The sequence below is a fragment of the Nomia melanderi genome, chromosome 13, assembly GCF_051020985.1.
Source record: "Nomia melanderi isolate GNS246 chromosome 13, iyNomMela1, whole genome shotgun sequence".
NCBI classification, from domain to species: Eukaryota; Metazoa; Arthropoda; class Insecta; order Hymenoptera; family Halictidae; genus Nomia; species Nomia melanderi.
Genome location: NC_135011.1, coordinates 3,168,383 through 3,184,158, shown reverse-complemented (window position 1 = coordinate 3,184,158; position 15,776 = coordinate 3,168,383). Strand labels below are relative to the sequence as shown.

Genomic DNA, 15,776 nt, shown 5'->3' with positions numbered 1-15,776 from the left:
ATTGGCTGGATGGGCCCCGAGGCCATTCGATTTAGAATTGAAGAATGGTGCCGCTATATCCTCGGCTCGCGGAGGACGCCCGTGGAAAGTAGATTCTCCTTCGGTTCTCGAATCTTCCTCATTTCGATTCCCGATTTATCAAGAGAACGGCCGACACCGGCGATCGCTCCGGGGACTTCCGGGAGGAATTTTTCCGCGGTTCCGTTTGTTATTATTCCGGGCCGCGGGACGGTATACTCGATCCCGTACGCCGGAGACCATCTCCTCCTCCCTCCCGTTGGAAATCGACTCTCTTTTTGCTTCTGTTTCCTCCCGCCTCTCTTTCGCCGGCTCTTTCGTTCGCCGGACGTCTCGTCGAGCGGTTTTTCGGGGGCGACCCGCGACGTCGTTGGTCGCGCGAACCAATTTAATCGCGGCGAAAATCCGAACGAGGAAGGGATAATCGTTTTACGCGACGGGAGGAGAGCGAGAGAGCTAGAGAGAGAGGAAAAGAGAGAGAGAGAGATTCCTGGTGCCAAGTCTGCGTCATTGGCTTAATCCCGGGCGTGGTCATCCGCCCTACTTCTTCCTCTTCTTAAATGGCACGCGAGATAAGATTGGTTCGGCACCTCCTGCCTGGAATTTCATCCAAAGGTGCGCCGGCCGTCTAATTACTTCTGGAATCGATCAAGGACTCGCCGAGCCGGAGGCTCGCGGCGAATATCCAGCCGAGAGACGTCGCCTCGTCCTTTGCCAGAAGAAGGAGAAGAAGAAGAAGAAGAAGAAGAAGAAGAAGCGGTCACGGAAAATGTCAAGCGAACACCTTCGCGCCGAGGATTTTTCCCGCGGCCGTGTCCGTGCCGCGCTCGATCGGCGAAACGAGGCTGCTCGCCGCAGCGTTTCCGTTGAACCGATTCGAAAGGGTTTACGTAATTCGGAAAAACGCCTTGCGAGTGACACGCGCGCGACGCAACCTCGCGAGCCTCGTTTCTCTTCCTTCGCTCGGCTCGGCCGCTGCACCGTGTCGCGTTTTACTGGATACGTTCATTCATTTGGAAATCCGGATCCCGCGTTTCGCCGCCCACTCGCCGGAGTAGCTCGGTGAGAGGAAAAAGCGCGATTGCTACCTTTCCAACCAGATTATTCTCCCGGTGCCCATTGATTACATGCAAGGTCGACGATGCTGCAACAGCCGCCACCACCGCCGCCGACGTAGACAGCGATAGTCGCTCTGTCGCGGTTAATCAGACCTTTGCAAGAAAAAGGGGAATCTTAACTCGCGCTCTCCCTATCAAAGCCGCATCGATTGCAGCCTGCCCCGATTCATTCTCGAGTAATTGTTTCTTACACGCCTCGATGGAGCCGTTTAGATTGCGAGTCGCATAATCGCGAGCGCTCGAATTTCCTTCCATTTTCTTCCATTTTTCGTCTCCCCGCGACTTCTATCTGTGGCCCATTTTACTCGAGAAAGTCGCTGCGTTTCTCTTTTTTTTTCTTCTTTCTTTCTTTCCCTCCGTTTTCCGTCCCACCTACGCTTCAGTCTAGAGATTCTTCTACGCCCGACCGCGGCCGAAGTTTCCGCAATCGGCGCGTGTGCGTCTGGACAAAGCGGTTCGGCCGGTTGATAAATCCGGCCGGTGAACAGGATAAAGAAGTTTCGTTATTTCCGCCATCCGTTCGTTCTGTCTCGCGTAGCGCAAGGCGTCGCGTTTCCGGCCGTATCGCAATAGTCGCGGCGGATGAGTTGGATTTGACGTCAGCGCGAAACGGAGCTAAATTTAACGCGGCCGGAGAAAAACGACGAAGAAAGAAAAAAAAAACGCACACAGAATTTCGTGCAACGATCGCCTTATTCTGGACAGATTTCCATGACTCACCGCTCGCGCGAGTAGCCTTGAGGTTCTGCTGCGCGTTCTCGCGGGATGATGATTCGTGTAATTGCGGCGGCGGTCTCGGTACGTGTTCGATACGATTGCGAAGAAGTTCGAGGCTTTCTGGACACGCGCCGAACGGGCTCGCGCGTATCGCGATCGCGCTCGTCCGCGCAACGTCCGCTCCTCTTATCGATGAATTCTTCTCTTTTTTTTTTTCTCCCAATGTACCGATGGCAAGCGTGCGCCGCGCGTTAGCGTCTCGAAAACATCGGCCACGGATTGGTCATATTTCGATGACGCTTCGCTCGAATTAATCGGGCACGGCCGGGTAAAGTGCCGCAATTACTCGCGGAACGCCTACTCGGCCAACGTGTCCGCGTGTCTCGTTCACGTGCACCTAGCTCTATAGATACGTGTATGAAAAATCGTCGAATTAATACAAAGGAAGATATCGTGGCTCGCTCGGAGTTCATTTGAATCATAATATCCTTCGACGTTTCACGCGACGGCGGACAACACGGAAGGAAATAAATCATTCCAAGTATTTAACTCCCAACCGCTGTACGTCTAACTCTTTGAAATTATATTTCCCAAACAACTGCCTCCGACGCGCGATGTCTCCGAAACGTAAGAATTTCGAAGCACAGTGTCTCCGAAATGTATCTCCAAATTGTATCTCCAAAATTCGGCACCTGCGAAATATATCATCGAAACATGCTTCTAAAATATGATACCTCGAAATTCGAATATCTCGAGAATTCTACATCAATAATACACATCTCCAACGGCTAATCAACGAACACCTAATTGACACCCATCACCTTCGTTATCCCGATCCACCGATTGAGAACCCAGCGTGTTCGAAGTGTCCTCGCTAAGGCCCGCAGCCTCGACCGTAATACCCGTCGTACGTTTTTCTGACGGGCGCGCGTGCAGGCAGATCCGTCGTCGGCCACCGGCAGATCCAGTTCGCGTTTCCGCAAACTGGCATTATACGTACCTGTGTTTGATAAGCTGCGTGGAACTAGAGCGTTTAAATAATGGCCGTGCAGACGGCGATGGGCTACCGCGATCAGAATAAAGAGAGGGGGTGGGGCCATGTAGAAGGGGGCAGGCGCGGGGCGGCGAGGGAGGGTCGCCATTCGTTCGAAACGTTCAACAAACAATAATAATTTATTCAGATGTTTTTCATTGCGCGCGCTCCTTTCGTGGCCTAGCCGCGGCGTTAATTCAACGTTCCCGATCAATGTTAGTCGTGCCTCCCTGACATTTTTTTTTTCCCCACCGTCACCTAGAAATTCGTGCGATACGAGCGAGCGACGGTGGCCGTGCTCGACGCGTCGGCACTCGTCGATATAATCGATCCGCGCGGCGGCTCTCTCTCGCGCGGCGAACAATCGGGGATCCAAGCGCGCGTCGTGTCCTCATCGGCGATCGTTTCCGCGCGAGGGAACCGCGTTCGACCGGCGTTAATCCCGATCCGCGCGGAACCGAGTCGCGGAAGGAAACGCGGCGAGCTCTCGACTGCGGAGGGAACCAGACGTCGTCGACGATGACGACGACGACGACGACGACGACGACGACGATGAGCCCTCCTTTTTTTCCCCGGCTTATCGAAAGCCGGCGGCGACGCAGAGGCGGGACCAGAAGGCGGGAATTCCGATCGCGCGCAGAATCGGCGCGCAACGGGCTAGCGCGAATTGATTCGTACGCCGCGATTCAATCTACGAATTCTTCGCCGTTCCAGGCTTGTCCCGGTTCTCCGGCGAACGACGGGAAAGGGGACGGGGAAACGGGAATGGGACGAGTCTCTCCGTGTCCGCGACGCGCGGTCTCGCGCGGCTTTAATCGGCACGATTGTCCTGCGCTGGCCGGACGACAAAATCAATCCCCCGGTGAGAAACAAAGGCGGCCGCCATGAAAAATCGTCGTGGCCGCTGCTGGCTCGCTAGCTCGCTCGCACGCTCGATCTTCTCGCGCACGCGAAACCCACGCGTATACATGCGAGCGTATTTACGTACGTTCATCGGTTGGCATGTGCCCGTGGCACACGCGACGACCAAATGGCGTGACAGTTATGGTGCATTTGCGGGACGCGTGCCACCGTACCGGGTGTCTGCTTAGAATCAATTGACGCGTTCGGAGCGGTGCTCCGCGAGGACACGCTCTCTTTCGCGCGGTTATCGGATCGCGCTCGATCGATAGGCTCGCGGGAACGTTCGATCGCGGGGAGTGACGTTTTTCGAAGATTCTTTCGATTCGTCGTCGGTTTCGCGTTAAGGGCCGTCGGTCGTTTCGGCGGGGCATCGATCGCGGTTGGATAGTACACATGGTACACGACTGGAATACGCGGAATTCTCGGTTTTTCGCATTTCCGGTGGATATTTGTCTTCGGAATTGGCAGTGGCCGCGAGCTACGGAAAATTGGGAAAACCGGTGACGATATCAGCGAACGAACGCTGGTTCCCGGCCGAGTATTCGTCGCCTCGGCTAACCGGCAGTTACGCTCGTCGCGTTGCCACGATAACATTCAACTATTCGGCGGCCTTTGGATAAGGAAGCGGAAAAATTCCGTTATCGCCCTCGTCTATCGTCGACCGCGCCGGCGAATGCAACCGGCGCTGAATCCGGCGTTTCGGCCTTTTAGAGGATGCTAGCCGAGTGGTCTGGGCGTCGTTTCCGCGGAACGATTCCTGCTGGAAACGGGAAATTTCGTTCTATCGAGACGTCGGCGGGATCGGATCCGCGCGGGAAGGAAGGAGAACGAGGGGAACGGTCGGCGAATGTGCGCGTAATAGCCGCGGCGATTCGGTGTGTCATAATTCCCGTGTTGCGACACATTGCCAGATACTGGGGCGTGCGTGCTGCCGCCGCGCCGCGGCCTTCGAAAAACCACCACGTCCGGTCGGTTTCTCGGGCATGCGATTTTGGTGATTCTCGCATGGACGCGCGTTGCATGTGCTATCGCGGCCTACCGATCTAGATAGTTGCGCCGAGGAACTTTTCGTGATCCGTCGATACCTGGTATCGCACCTGCCGTCGATGCCCTCGATCGCGATCCCTCGTCGCGTCTCTTCCGCGAGAGGGCTGTAAACGACGTCTTCCGGTCGCGACTTTGATTCCGGTACCGTCGTCACGGAATAGTTTGAGATCGTAGACGGGAAGGTTGACAAGATCGGGGTTTCGATCGTCGCGATTCGAACGATAACGCGTGTGGTAACGGTCTCCGCGCGGAGGTCCCGGTGCTCGTCATTGTTTGATGTAGTTACGGTGGTGTCGCAGGTCTGGAACGGGTAGCGGAGGAGTTGATGGGCCGTAGGAGATGGAAGCAATATCAGGACACCCTGTACAGCGGTACTCGCAGCAGCGAATCAGTGACGGCACAGCCCCACCACCGGCTTTACCCGGCGTTTTCGTCGTCCTGCGACCCGGTGCCCGGCAACTTGGAACAAATTGGGCCGCGTGCGCTTCATCCCGCGTCCACCTCGTTACCCACAACGATCACGACGACAACGAGCACGGCGTCGGCGGCGACGGCGGCGGCAGCAGCAGCAGCAGCAGCAGCAGCAGCAGCAGCGGCAGCGATAACGACGGCCAGCACCATCAGCACAGCAGCGGCAACAACGGCGACGACGGCGTCGACGACAAGCCTGGTCAAGCAGGAGAGCCTGCAAAGGCACCCCCTGCAAAACCACCATCACCTCCAATCATCGGTACAAGATCACCATCGTCACTATCAGCAGCAACAAGAGGACCAGCGACGTCTCAGGCCGGACGAGGTAAAGGTCGAGATCGGGGAGGACGAGTTCCCGAACGGTGTCGCGCGGGAGGAGCCGGCTGCGAAGGCGACGGAGGCGTCGACAGCGACAACGGTAACAACGGCGACGACGGCAGCGGCGGCGGCGACGGCGGCGACCACAGGCACGAGCATCGCCACCAGCAGCACGAACAGCACCGGCACGGTCCCAACGATCGCGTCGGCGAACGCGACGGCCACCATGACCACTGGCACGACCACGATCCCCACCAGGCGGAGACGCAAACGCCGGCAGAACGACGGAGACGGTGCCACGGACGACAGAGAGGACGACGAAGAAAACGAGGAAGAGGAGGATGCCAGGTGCCAGAACGAGGCGGAGAAGAGGCTCAAGCTCGATCAGGATGCCGACAGGCCGGTCAGTCCTCTCAGAAGGGAAAAGGATCGAGCAACTCGGGACTATCCGACTGCCAACGCTACCGATACGGAAGGGACCAAGGTTCGTGCGCGACTCTCCGTTTAGCTTTAACCATTTCAGAGGACATGCCGCTCCGTGTTGCTCGGGAGACATCAAAGAAAGCGAGTCTAATTGGGTGGCTTTCGTTTGTTACGCGTAGCCAATCGAAACCGCGCACATAGCAGGAGACTCCTCTTGCCCGAGCAACATGGAGAGTACGGTCCACGCGAGGAGAGTACCGTTGGCTGGTAGCCTGAATTTATACACTTAACGTTCAGCTTGAAAAGGGTTTACGATCGTTGACGATCCGGGCGCTAACCACCGGTGCGATATTTCAGGAACGAACGGAGGAAGTCGCGTTGGTGCGGACACCGGTGACGCAGGGCTTGCTGAGAGTGAAGAAAGAGGAGGAGTTACAAGAAGCGCCGAGTTCTGGAGGCGGACCAACGATACTGACGATACCGGCTCCGGATTCGGATGGGACCAGGTCAGGGTTGCCGTGTCGGGAGGTTGACACGGCCGCTAGAAACGCGGTGCCGCCGTTTCTCATTGGAGGCCGACGTACCAGCCCACCACCGGAAGACTGGAAGCCAATGGACAAATGCTACTTCTGCCTGGACGGCAAGCTGCCGCACGATGACCAACCGCCCCTCGTAAGTACGCTTCCTTTCCGCCCAGGCTCCGTCTCCATGCTTGTATCATGCGTTTTCATGGTCGTCTCATCTTCGACGCATCCGACCGAAGGAACAATCCCCCGCGACGTCTGATCGGGAGAACGTACCCGGCGAACTCCGGGGGCCCGGCGTAATCGAATTGATCGCGGCCGCGTCGCGGGAGAGGACAACGCGGCGTCCCCGGCGCAAAACGTTCAATTTTTTATCGTTCGCGCGAGAAGCACGGCGCGGCCGTTCGCCCATGGCGGCCTGCGCCGCGGCTTTTGATCGCTTTGATCGCGCGGCCGGCTTATAAAAGTTTCACGAAGGTCGGCCAGCGCCGCCTCGCCCTCGCCTCGCCTCGCCTCGCCACGTCTCGCTTCGTCTAGCCTCGCCTCGCGCGCAAAACGAATTCGAAGCGAGATTCGATCCCTCGTCCTCCGCGGCCGCGGCCGGCGAGGACTCGCGCCTCCCTTTTTCATGATCAGTTTCTTCCCTCCCACGCCGGCGGTAATCAGTTTCCTTCCTCCGTGTATATCGTCGACCAATGACGACGAGCCGGACCAACATAACATTCCTCTCGATGTCGCGTCCTGCAGAGCCCGCAGAGCGACAGCAGCAGCAGCTCGCGATCGGCCGAGTCACCGATGTCGGTCCAGGTGGACCCGATGGCGGCGTCAGTGGTCGCCGCGGCCCTTAGCGGCACCTACCCCACCCTGCTGCCCCAATGGTGTCTGCCACCAAGGGAAGCGCCTCTCGTTGGGGTGCAGGCACACCAGGACAGCGCGACGCCAGTCGATCAGCCGCTCGACCTCTCGGCCAAACCCAAAAATTCTCAGGTACGTATGGTGCCTTCTGGCGTGGGTAGATGGAGTGGAATTCTTTCTCTTCCCAGTCTATCTCTTTCTGTTCATTGTTTTTTTGATCTTCTCCCGAGTATCATCAGAGTTGCACACATACAGCAGCCGTCTGTACACATTGTTCGCCCTTAACGCCCGACGGAACGATTAATCGAGATGGAGGAACGCATGTATCCCTCCCTCTGACCCCACCACCCATGTAACCCCCGTCTACTCCCCTCTGCCCCACCCCCCTTTCTGTGTGTCTGTTCGCGAAACGGAACGGATCGCATGGTGTCGATTGTATCCTCTCGTTTTCTGTCGCAGGACAACAACATATCGCTTCTGGAACAACAGAAAATACCTCTAAGGATGCCGGCAGGTATCGACCCCAAGAGTATCTTTAAGTAAGTAATCACTCGCTGCTTATTCACCGGCGGATAGTCTACCTCGAGATGCACCGACGTGGAAACTACGAATTCCTCGGCAGCCGGTTTCCGGTTCCGTTCAAATTCGCCCGCGGTCACCGGCTGACCGGAACGGACGCCGCGACTCGTTTCACGCTTTCCGTCGCTCCCCGATACGCGCATTCCGCGGATGGCCGCGCGTGCCGCGCGCGGCGGAGGCGCAGAGCCGAGTCGAGCGGCAATTTAGCGGACAACGCGCCGTCAACCGAGGGCTGATCGCGTTCCAACGGTGACGCGCGGCGGCTATCGTCGAAACGATCGAGCCTCGTGCCCAGCTACTCGCGCATTATGTAAAAGTTGTATCACCGAGCAGACGGAACAGCGTCGCGGGTAATTAAAAAGTTCCCGCGGCGGCGTCTGCTCCGATTTTTCCCGGCCGACTCGTTACGAATTTATCCGCAGGAAAGTCCGCGCGCGCCGCGTCTATCCCTTTCCTCCATTTTTCCGTTCGTTACGATTTCACGGTCGGTCGCCCGTTCGCCTGAAATCGCGCTCGCCGCGGCGCGTTATCCGCGAATTAATCGCTCCGCGAGAATTCGCGCATCGTTAGAATTATCGCGCTCCCGCGAACCTTCATCCGCGGTATCGCTGCCGGCTATCGCGTTTCGTTCCGAAGGGTGACTCGAAAATCGCCAGGTGAAACCTCTCCGTTACGAATCGGCCGCGGGAACCCGGCCGAAGATGAACGGAAGAGAAATCGGAAGTCGCCGCTCGGGTACGACCGACCGACCGGCGGCGGCGGCGCGCTGTTGAATTTTCCCGCGAGCGAGTTCAGCGATTTCCAAATCGCGGCCGGGGAACGGCGAGATAAGGGCCCGCGGCGAAGCGATCCGCGAAAAGTAAATACGCGACGCTCGAACGCTCGCCGAGGGAAAACGAGAGGAGGGAGCCGAGGGCGAAGGAAACGGCGGCGGTGGGAAAAGGGGAGCGGCGCGAAGTCAAAGTCGCGGAGCGTGTCCGTACGTTGCCCCCGTGTTTTCGCTGTTTTCCCCGCGGAGGATTTTGCGCGTCAAATTTTTATCGTCGTCTATTATTAGTCCACCGTAATCTGCACCTCCTGACACAACGAAAGCGCGAAGCGTGTACCTCGCTGCCGCGGTAGTACGCGCTACGAGCCGGCCGAGAAGGATCGCGCGAGTCGTGGAGGAGCGAGGCCGCGGAGAAAACGAGACGGGGACCGCGCCCGCGCGCATGCGCCCCGCGGTAATTAACGATAAGATAGCCCGCCGTCGAAACCGCGCCGGCAAAGTCGAAATTAGAAGCTCGGACTCGATCGTCCGGACGATCGGCTTTCCCGTCGAACAACGGAGTCGTGGCACGCGCGAGTCATCGGGCATGAGGACAGAATCAAGAGGAGACTAACGAACGCTTTTGACACTGGAACCACGAGATCGGTAAAAATGACTCATCCGTGAGTTCCCTTAGCAGTACAAAATTTAATAGACGCTCGTCACGGGGGATATTCCGGAAATTCAAAGTTCCAGAGATTATGGAACTCTAAGTGGAAGAAGTCAAGCCTGATAGAATTTTGTCTAATCGTAGGAAGCTCGACTTCCACTTACGCGAGTTTCATAATTTTTCGAATCTTCGATAACTTCCGTTGTCAGTGATACGAATCGTCTCCGCGAAATAAATTCAGGATCGATCGGAGTGTCGATAGATGCACTGTAAGAGTTTCTACGGAGGAATTTCTAAACGTTCGACTGGTCGCCGGTAGTTCTAGTGTCGGATCGCTCGATAGGTGTTGCGATTCGTTACAGCGCGGGGACGGGTCCAACGAAATGCACTTTTATCAACGCGCGTTCCTCCGCAGCCGAACGGGTCGACGAACTCATTAGGGGTGGGGGATGTGGAGCCACCGATCCGGAGTGGGGGAGTTCTTTGTACGACAAATTCTTTCGGTTAATCTTATCGCGGAACAGCGAGACGAATTGCAATGGCCCGACGCGACTGTCACGCTCGCGCGGCTCGAGCGAAGGAACTTTTTATCGGCCGGCTCGACGGTCGCCCCGTGCGCGCTTGTTTTTCGCCCGGCGAGTTTCCCTGGTTTTCCCGCGAGCCGAGTCTCCCCGGTTGCGCAACGCGCGGCATCGACTTGTCTAATTTTCGCGGCCGGATTTCGTTATAACGCGGCGCGCACCGGAGATCAAAGTGTTAACGAGAGACACGCCGCGTCGGATCGATTCGCTTCTCGTGCGGAACACGTGCGCGTACCTCTCCGGCCACGTGGCCGCGCGTACGGACGGTGCTCGCGGGTTAGCCGATGAACCATTTATACACGTGAGCCATGCTCGCGCGAAAACTATACTCGGGGATAACCGAACTTCGTTACGCCGGCCCGTACCAATATTCTCCGGTGGTCGACCAATTAACGGACAACCTGCCGGCACGTAGTCGAACACGCGGAAAACTTGCCGGCTACGCGCAGCTACCCCTTTGAGCGCCTGCCTCGCGCTGATGGGAAGTCGGCGGCTCGAGTAGAGGCGAAGAGGTCTCGCGTTCATCGATTGTACTAGTTTACAGTATCGACTACCGTGAAATCCTATCGAAGAAACGTTAAGGCTGAGAAGTTTCCCTATTGCAACCCCGAAAAACGTCTTCTATCAATCTTAAACCAGTAAACTACACACCGGTTAACTGTAGTTCCATAGACATAGTTACTCTAACCCAAAGTGATAGACGAAAGAAATGGAAGGTTCGCTCTCGAATTGCCATGATTAGACACGTCGAAGTCACGCGAGTGGTTAACAAAGGAGGCGGTAACGCGTACTTCGTCGGTGCATCGACGACAGGTGTTCGCGCGGTCTACGGGGCGGCAAGGGGGGTTGGAGAAAGTTTAAAGGTGGCACGTGGAAATGTGTTCTAGTTCGTGTTACCGCGCGAAACCGCGTATGACCGGGCCGGTGGCTGTGACGGCGGCGGCAGCTGCGGCGGCAGGCGTCGGTGGTGTCCCCGTGGTGGGTGCCGGGGGCGGCCGGAGGGCCTACACCGAGGAGGAGCTGCAGTGCGCCCTCAGAGACATCCAGAGCGGCAAGCTCGGCACACGAAGGGCGGCCGTGATCTACGGAATACCGCGTAGCACCCTGCGCAACAAGGTCTACAAGCTTGCGATGGAGCGCGAAAGGGACGCGTCCCTGTCTAGCACCCACTCACACCCTCACGAGCCCGGCGCCCCAGCCACCACCACCACCACCATCACCACCACCACCACCACTACTACAACTACAACTACAACAACACCACCAAATACGACCCAAAACGCCTCCGCGACCACTCCGCCCCCGCAAGTGGACGAGGTAGGTTTTGGGGACAGAACAAGAGAGAGGAAAATGAGAGCGAGAGAATGATTGGAATTTTTTAGGCAGACGGACGTGGAAGAATGGGTGGGAGAGAAAGAGATAGATTGAGAGAGCGAGAGAGGTGTTTGCGAAAGAGGGATGGAGAAAGAGTGAAAGAGGATAGCGGAGAGTAAGGGAAAACGTCGTGACGATACGATATTCGCCATTGCCCGATATTTTATCATGGTACCCCGATCCCGGCGACGTCGGCGCCCAACACCGGTGCGAGTGCCTTGCCGACGGGGCCCTGAAACGTGCAGGTTCCCACAGAGAATTGAGAATTGGCGAAAGACGAGGAGTAGATTGCGGAACGAAAGGTAGCCACCGAGTCTCTACGGATAGAGGGAACGGTTCCAGGGGTGTCTGGGTAGGGAGGCGCAGGGATGATTCGAGATCACGCTTCTTCTGGCACCGGCGGCACTAGTTTCGTTCCCAACGTCCGGCAAGAGTCGTCACGCTCGGGACGCTGTTTCGCATTCGATGCCCGATAATCGTATCAGCGACGGTACGAGGAGTCGCCCGCAGGTTCGGAGTGATTCCATTCCGATCCGCGTCGTTCCAGCCCCGCTCCGCGTGGAAGTTAACCGCGCGTTTCAAACAATAATCCGATAGAAACGTCGATAAGTATAACCGGTAGCCACGCGTGTCTTTAACGCTCGCGACGGCCTCGTCCCGGCCGTTCCATTCCGCCCGTTTGCGACGCGATCCGATCGAGTGCTACCGGTACGGTTCGTTTCTGGCCCGGCGCCGCGTCGTTGGCCGCCGGTTATCGCTCGGGGGACGATCGTCTTCGGACGCGCGGTTCATCTCGAACGGCGGACAAAGCGCGAGGATTAGGGGATGGCCGGATGTGAGCGGGCTGGAGGATCGCGCCGATGGTCGATCGCGCGGGGGACGCCCGCCCGTTTTGATTAAAAGTGTGGTTTTGGTTAGGAAGAACGAATGGAGCTTCCCCAAAACATACCTCTGCCACGGTGATCGTAGATTCCGCGTGGACCGATCGTCGTTCGTAATCGTCGAACGAAGGCGCAAATTGTCCGTTCAGCCGTGATCGTCGTCGTGGTCGTTGTCGTGGTTGGCGCCCGAGAAACTCATTTTTCCGTAACAAAGAAAAATGACAGGGACGAAGCGTGTGTAGCGTGTATACGTGCGGCTCGACGAAGGAAAAAGTAAAAAAAAAAAGAGAATCGTGGAGAGAGGGAGAGAGAGAGAGGTAGAGAGTGAGATTGACAGAGGGAGAGGAGGAAAGAGAGAAGAGCCGGAGTATCGGTTAGCTCGACAAAGGGACGAAGTATCGGTTCACGCGCGGTTCTTCGCCGATCGCCGTGATGCTCAGTAGTGTGTCGAATGTTTATCTGCATGGGCTGTTTAACTTTTTTTTATCTCACTATTTGTAGTTTAACACACGGCCGGTCGGTCTTGGCGAGGTTGCAAGACTCGAGGTAAGTTCTCGGGGCGATCGCGTCACGAGCCAAGGGGGCGGGATCCTCCCTCTCGATTCGTCGCGGTCCTCTCGACTCGCGGCGGGCCGCGCGCGACCCTCGGGGATCTCTCGTCGTCACGGAGTTTCTTACGCTTATCCGCGACCTCGACACTGTGCATCCTCGATGTGTTCCGTGCAGGCTGATGCGACGGTGACCGTGCTTTAGCAGAGCCAGTCTCTTTAGATGATCTTTCGTTGGTCGCCCGGTGGGGGACACGCGGACAGGATTCGACGTAGAACTGTGACGTTTGTCAAGGCATGCTCTCACGGGTGACGTGTGGCTTTTTTTGGCAAAGATGATGCACGTTCGAAGCCTGTCGAGGACCGATCTTTCCCAAAAGAGCTTCGATACAGTTGTTCCGTCGCCGGCGTTCTTGGGAAATTGGTCTTCGGCCGACTGCGCTCGATCGGATTGATCTGTATCTTTGTTTTTCTTTTTCCTTTTTTTTTTTGACGGTGTTCTGCCTGGTGTCAAAATTAGGAGAAGCGCAGATAGCTTAGTTTTGTTGGTAGATCTTGTTTTGTTGGTTTGCGAACTGCATGCGACACGTATCGAATGAGTTTACCCGCGAGGTAAGTGTTGGTGTGTAGCGCTCGGGTTTTCACGCGTCGCTCGTCGGACAGCGGAATGCTATCTAGCCGGTTCTCAATTTTCGATCTTCTTCGCGACGGACGGTCGGCGCTATCGCTTCGGCCGATTTTCTGTTTGTTCCTTTTTAACGCGATGCTCTTTTCGTTTCCGTTCTACGTGTATAACGCTTCTGTTCTGCGAACTGTTTCTATCAGACGATACTTCCTGCATGACGCTTGGTCATTCCGCATATGCGACGATCCAAGTCGAAAATCAAAAAAAAACGTTACTTCTACATGGACAACCGACACTGTTACAAACACAGAGACACACTTATATACAATCAAAATAAAAAAGAAATCAAGAAACAAACAAAAAAAATCAAAATACACTGTAGAAAACGCCTCTCGACGAAATCTTGTCGCTGTTCCGTATGTACCGGGGGAGTCATTGCCATCAACGTGGTTTGAGAGGGGGTCGGGAGGGGGGGTTAGGGGCACGGTGAGAGCGAGAGAGAAGAGAGAGAGACGCTAACGGAACAATTCCGTGGAACGATGATCGATCGGAGAACGACTTTCCTCGAGAGGATATCGTTTGCCAGAATTCATCCGTAACCCGACGATTTCTTTTCCACTCGTGTGTCAGGGGTGTGCAGAAAACGCTAGAAACTAATGTTCTTAACAGGTGGACGACAAGGAACTGTCCGGAGCGGAAGAGGAGAAAGAAGTCGAGAAAGCCCTGCTGAAGCCGTTGTTGTCTTTCGAAGATCTTGTCAGGTTTTCCACGCTCGAAGGTGGCGGCGACGTTTCACTGAGAACATTGCTGCAACGGGCGCAGGAGACGGGCACCGAGTGGCCGGGCCTCGAGCACGCTAACATCGGCCCGTACATACAGAAGATGCTCGCGGCGGCTGCACCGTTCAAAGGTGAGAGGCGACCGTTTGCCCCGGATTTCGGGGCGATCCGCGTTACCGGGGATATTCCGATCGCTAAAAGGGATCGAACGGCGGCGCGCGTTCCGCTGGGAAACGTCTCCTCGGCCCGTCGTCGAGACGGGGATTTGGGTTACTTCCGATAGACGGCAGACCGTTTCATTCGCTGACTGGGCAACTAGTCTGCGCGAAGGGCCGGGACGAAAGTCGAAAAGTGTATTACGAGCCGGTAGGTCTTCGGAAATCGATAGAAGCCAGTCCCCGGTCGACGGGTCGGTGACACTTTTTCCACCTTCTGAACGGAACTTCGTTTAAGTAGCTTAAGCAGTTCTCCCGGGGGCTAATCCGGGATTAAGACAAATGCTCGCAGGCGCGAAGAACCGGCGAAATCGTATTTTCTTAACGGCACGCGTTCCGCGTTTCGATTCCCTTACGTGTGTGTGTGTTGTTGTTGTTCCGCCCACGGTCTGTGAACACGGCGCCCCTTTTTCATTCCGGCAGGCACGGAGACGCAAGATTATCGCATTCCGGAGGTGATGAGGAGGCTGATGAGCGAAGACAAGAGGCTAAACAAGAGCGTAAACGGGGACCAGTCGCAGCCGTGTCATCAGCAGTTTCATCACCAGCAATCGTCGCACTCGGCGCACCAGCAGCCGCAGACGCCGTCGCAGCAACAGCAGCGCGGCCCTATCACCAACGACGACTTCAACCCGAACATCGAGGAGGAGGCGAGCGACAGCGCTCAGGGCAGAGCGATACTAAAGATTCCGTCCTACAAGCCCGCGAGCACACCGGGCTGTTCCAGCAAGAACGGTGAACCGACCTCGGCCGCGTTCGCCCAGGGATTCGCCACCGCGGCCTCTAGTCCCAGCCTTCTGGAGAGAGCCAGCCCGGCGTTCTCCGGCACCAGCAGCCCGACAAACTCGCTCGTGGGGAAGACGGTGGCCGTCAACTTCCGCGACGTCATCGCGAAGAGTATCAGCGTCAAGTTCCAAGAGGGCCAACCGGTCGGCACGGCGGCCGGGTTGCCCGGCTGCCAACCTGGCGGCGTGGTGCAGCCTCAGCAGACGATCATGACGGACCCCAGCCCGTTCAAGAGGAGCCGGTACACGCCGCCCCAGCCGACCGCGCAGCAGTCGCAGACCTCGGCCAAGCCGCAGCAGTCGCAAGACGCGAACAAGCCGAAGGCCGCGACCGGTGGCAAAGGCACGAGGCCGAAGCGCGGAAAGTACCGCAACTACGACAGGGACAGCCTGGTGGAGGCTGTAAGGGCGGTGCAGCGGGGCGAGATGAGCGTGCACCGCGCAGGCAGCTACTACGGAGTGCCGCATTCCACCCTCGAGTACAAAGTCAAGGAACGACACCTCATGAGGCCAAGGAAGAGGTAACTGGCTTGGTACCTGTGTCGGGAGCTTTCGCCGTTTGCT

At 56.9% G+C, this 15,776-nt stretch overlaps 1 protein-coding gene across 4 annotated transcripts in view; it reads left to right on the top strand.

Annotated features, from left to right (window-relative positions):
- Eip93F (Ecdysone-induced protein 93F) overlaps window positions 1-15,776 on the top strand; it is an 80,726-nt gene that overhangs the window by 57,988 nt on the left and 6,962 nt on the right. For 3 of the 4 annotated variants that reach the window (XM_076372970.1, XM_076372968.1, XM_076372971.1), the window contains exons 3-9: window positions 5,136-6,109; window positions 6,406-6,720; window positions 7,320-7,559; window positions 7,887-7,966; window positions 10,893-11,322; window positions 14,103-14,343; window positions 14,851-15,733. In XM_076372970.1, coding sequence (XP_076229085.1) covers window positions 5,136-6,109; window positions 6,406-6,720; window positions 7,320-7,559; window positions 7,887-7,966; window positions 10,893-11,322; window positions 14,103-14,343; window positions 14,851-15,733 — 3,163 coding nt within the window. The remainder of the gene's footprint in view (window positions 1-5,135; window positions 6,110-6,405; window positions 6,721-7,319; window positions 7,560-7,886; window positions 7,967-10,892; window positions 11,323-14,102; window positions 14,344-14,850; window positions 15,734-15,776) is intronic. The other variant, XM_076372972.1, reaches the window with a different exon arrangement.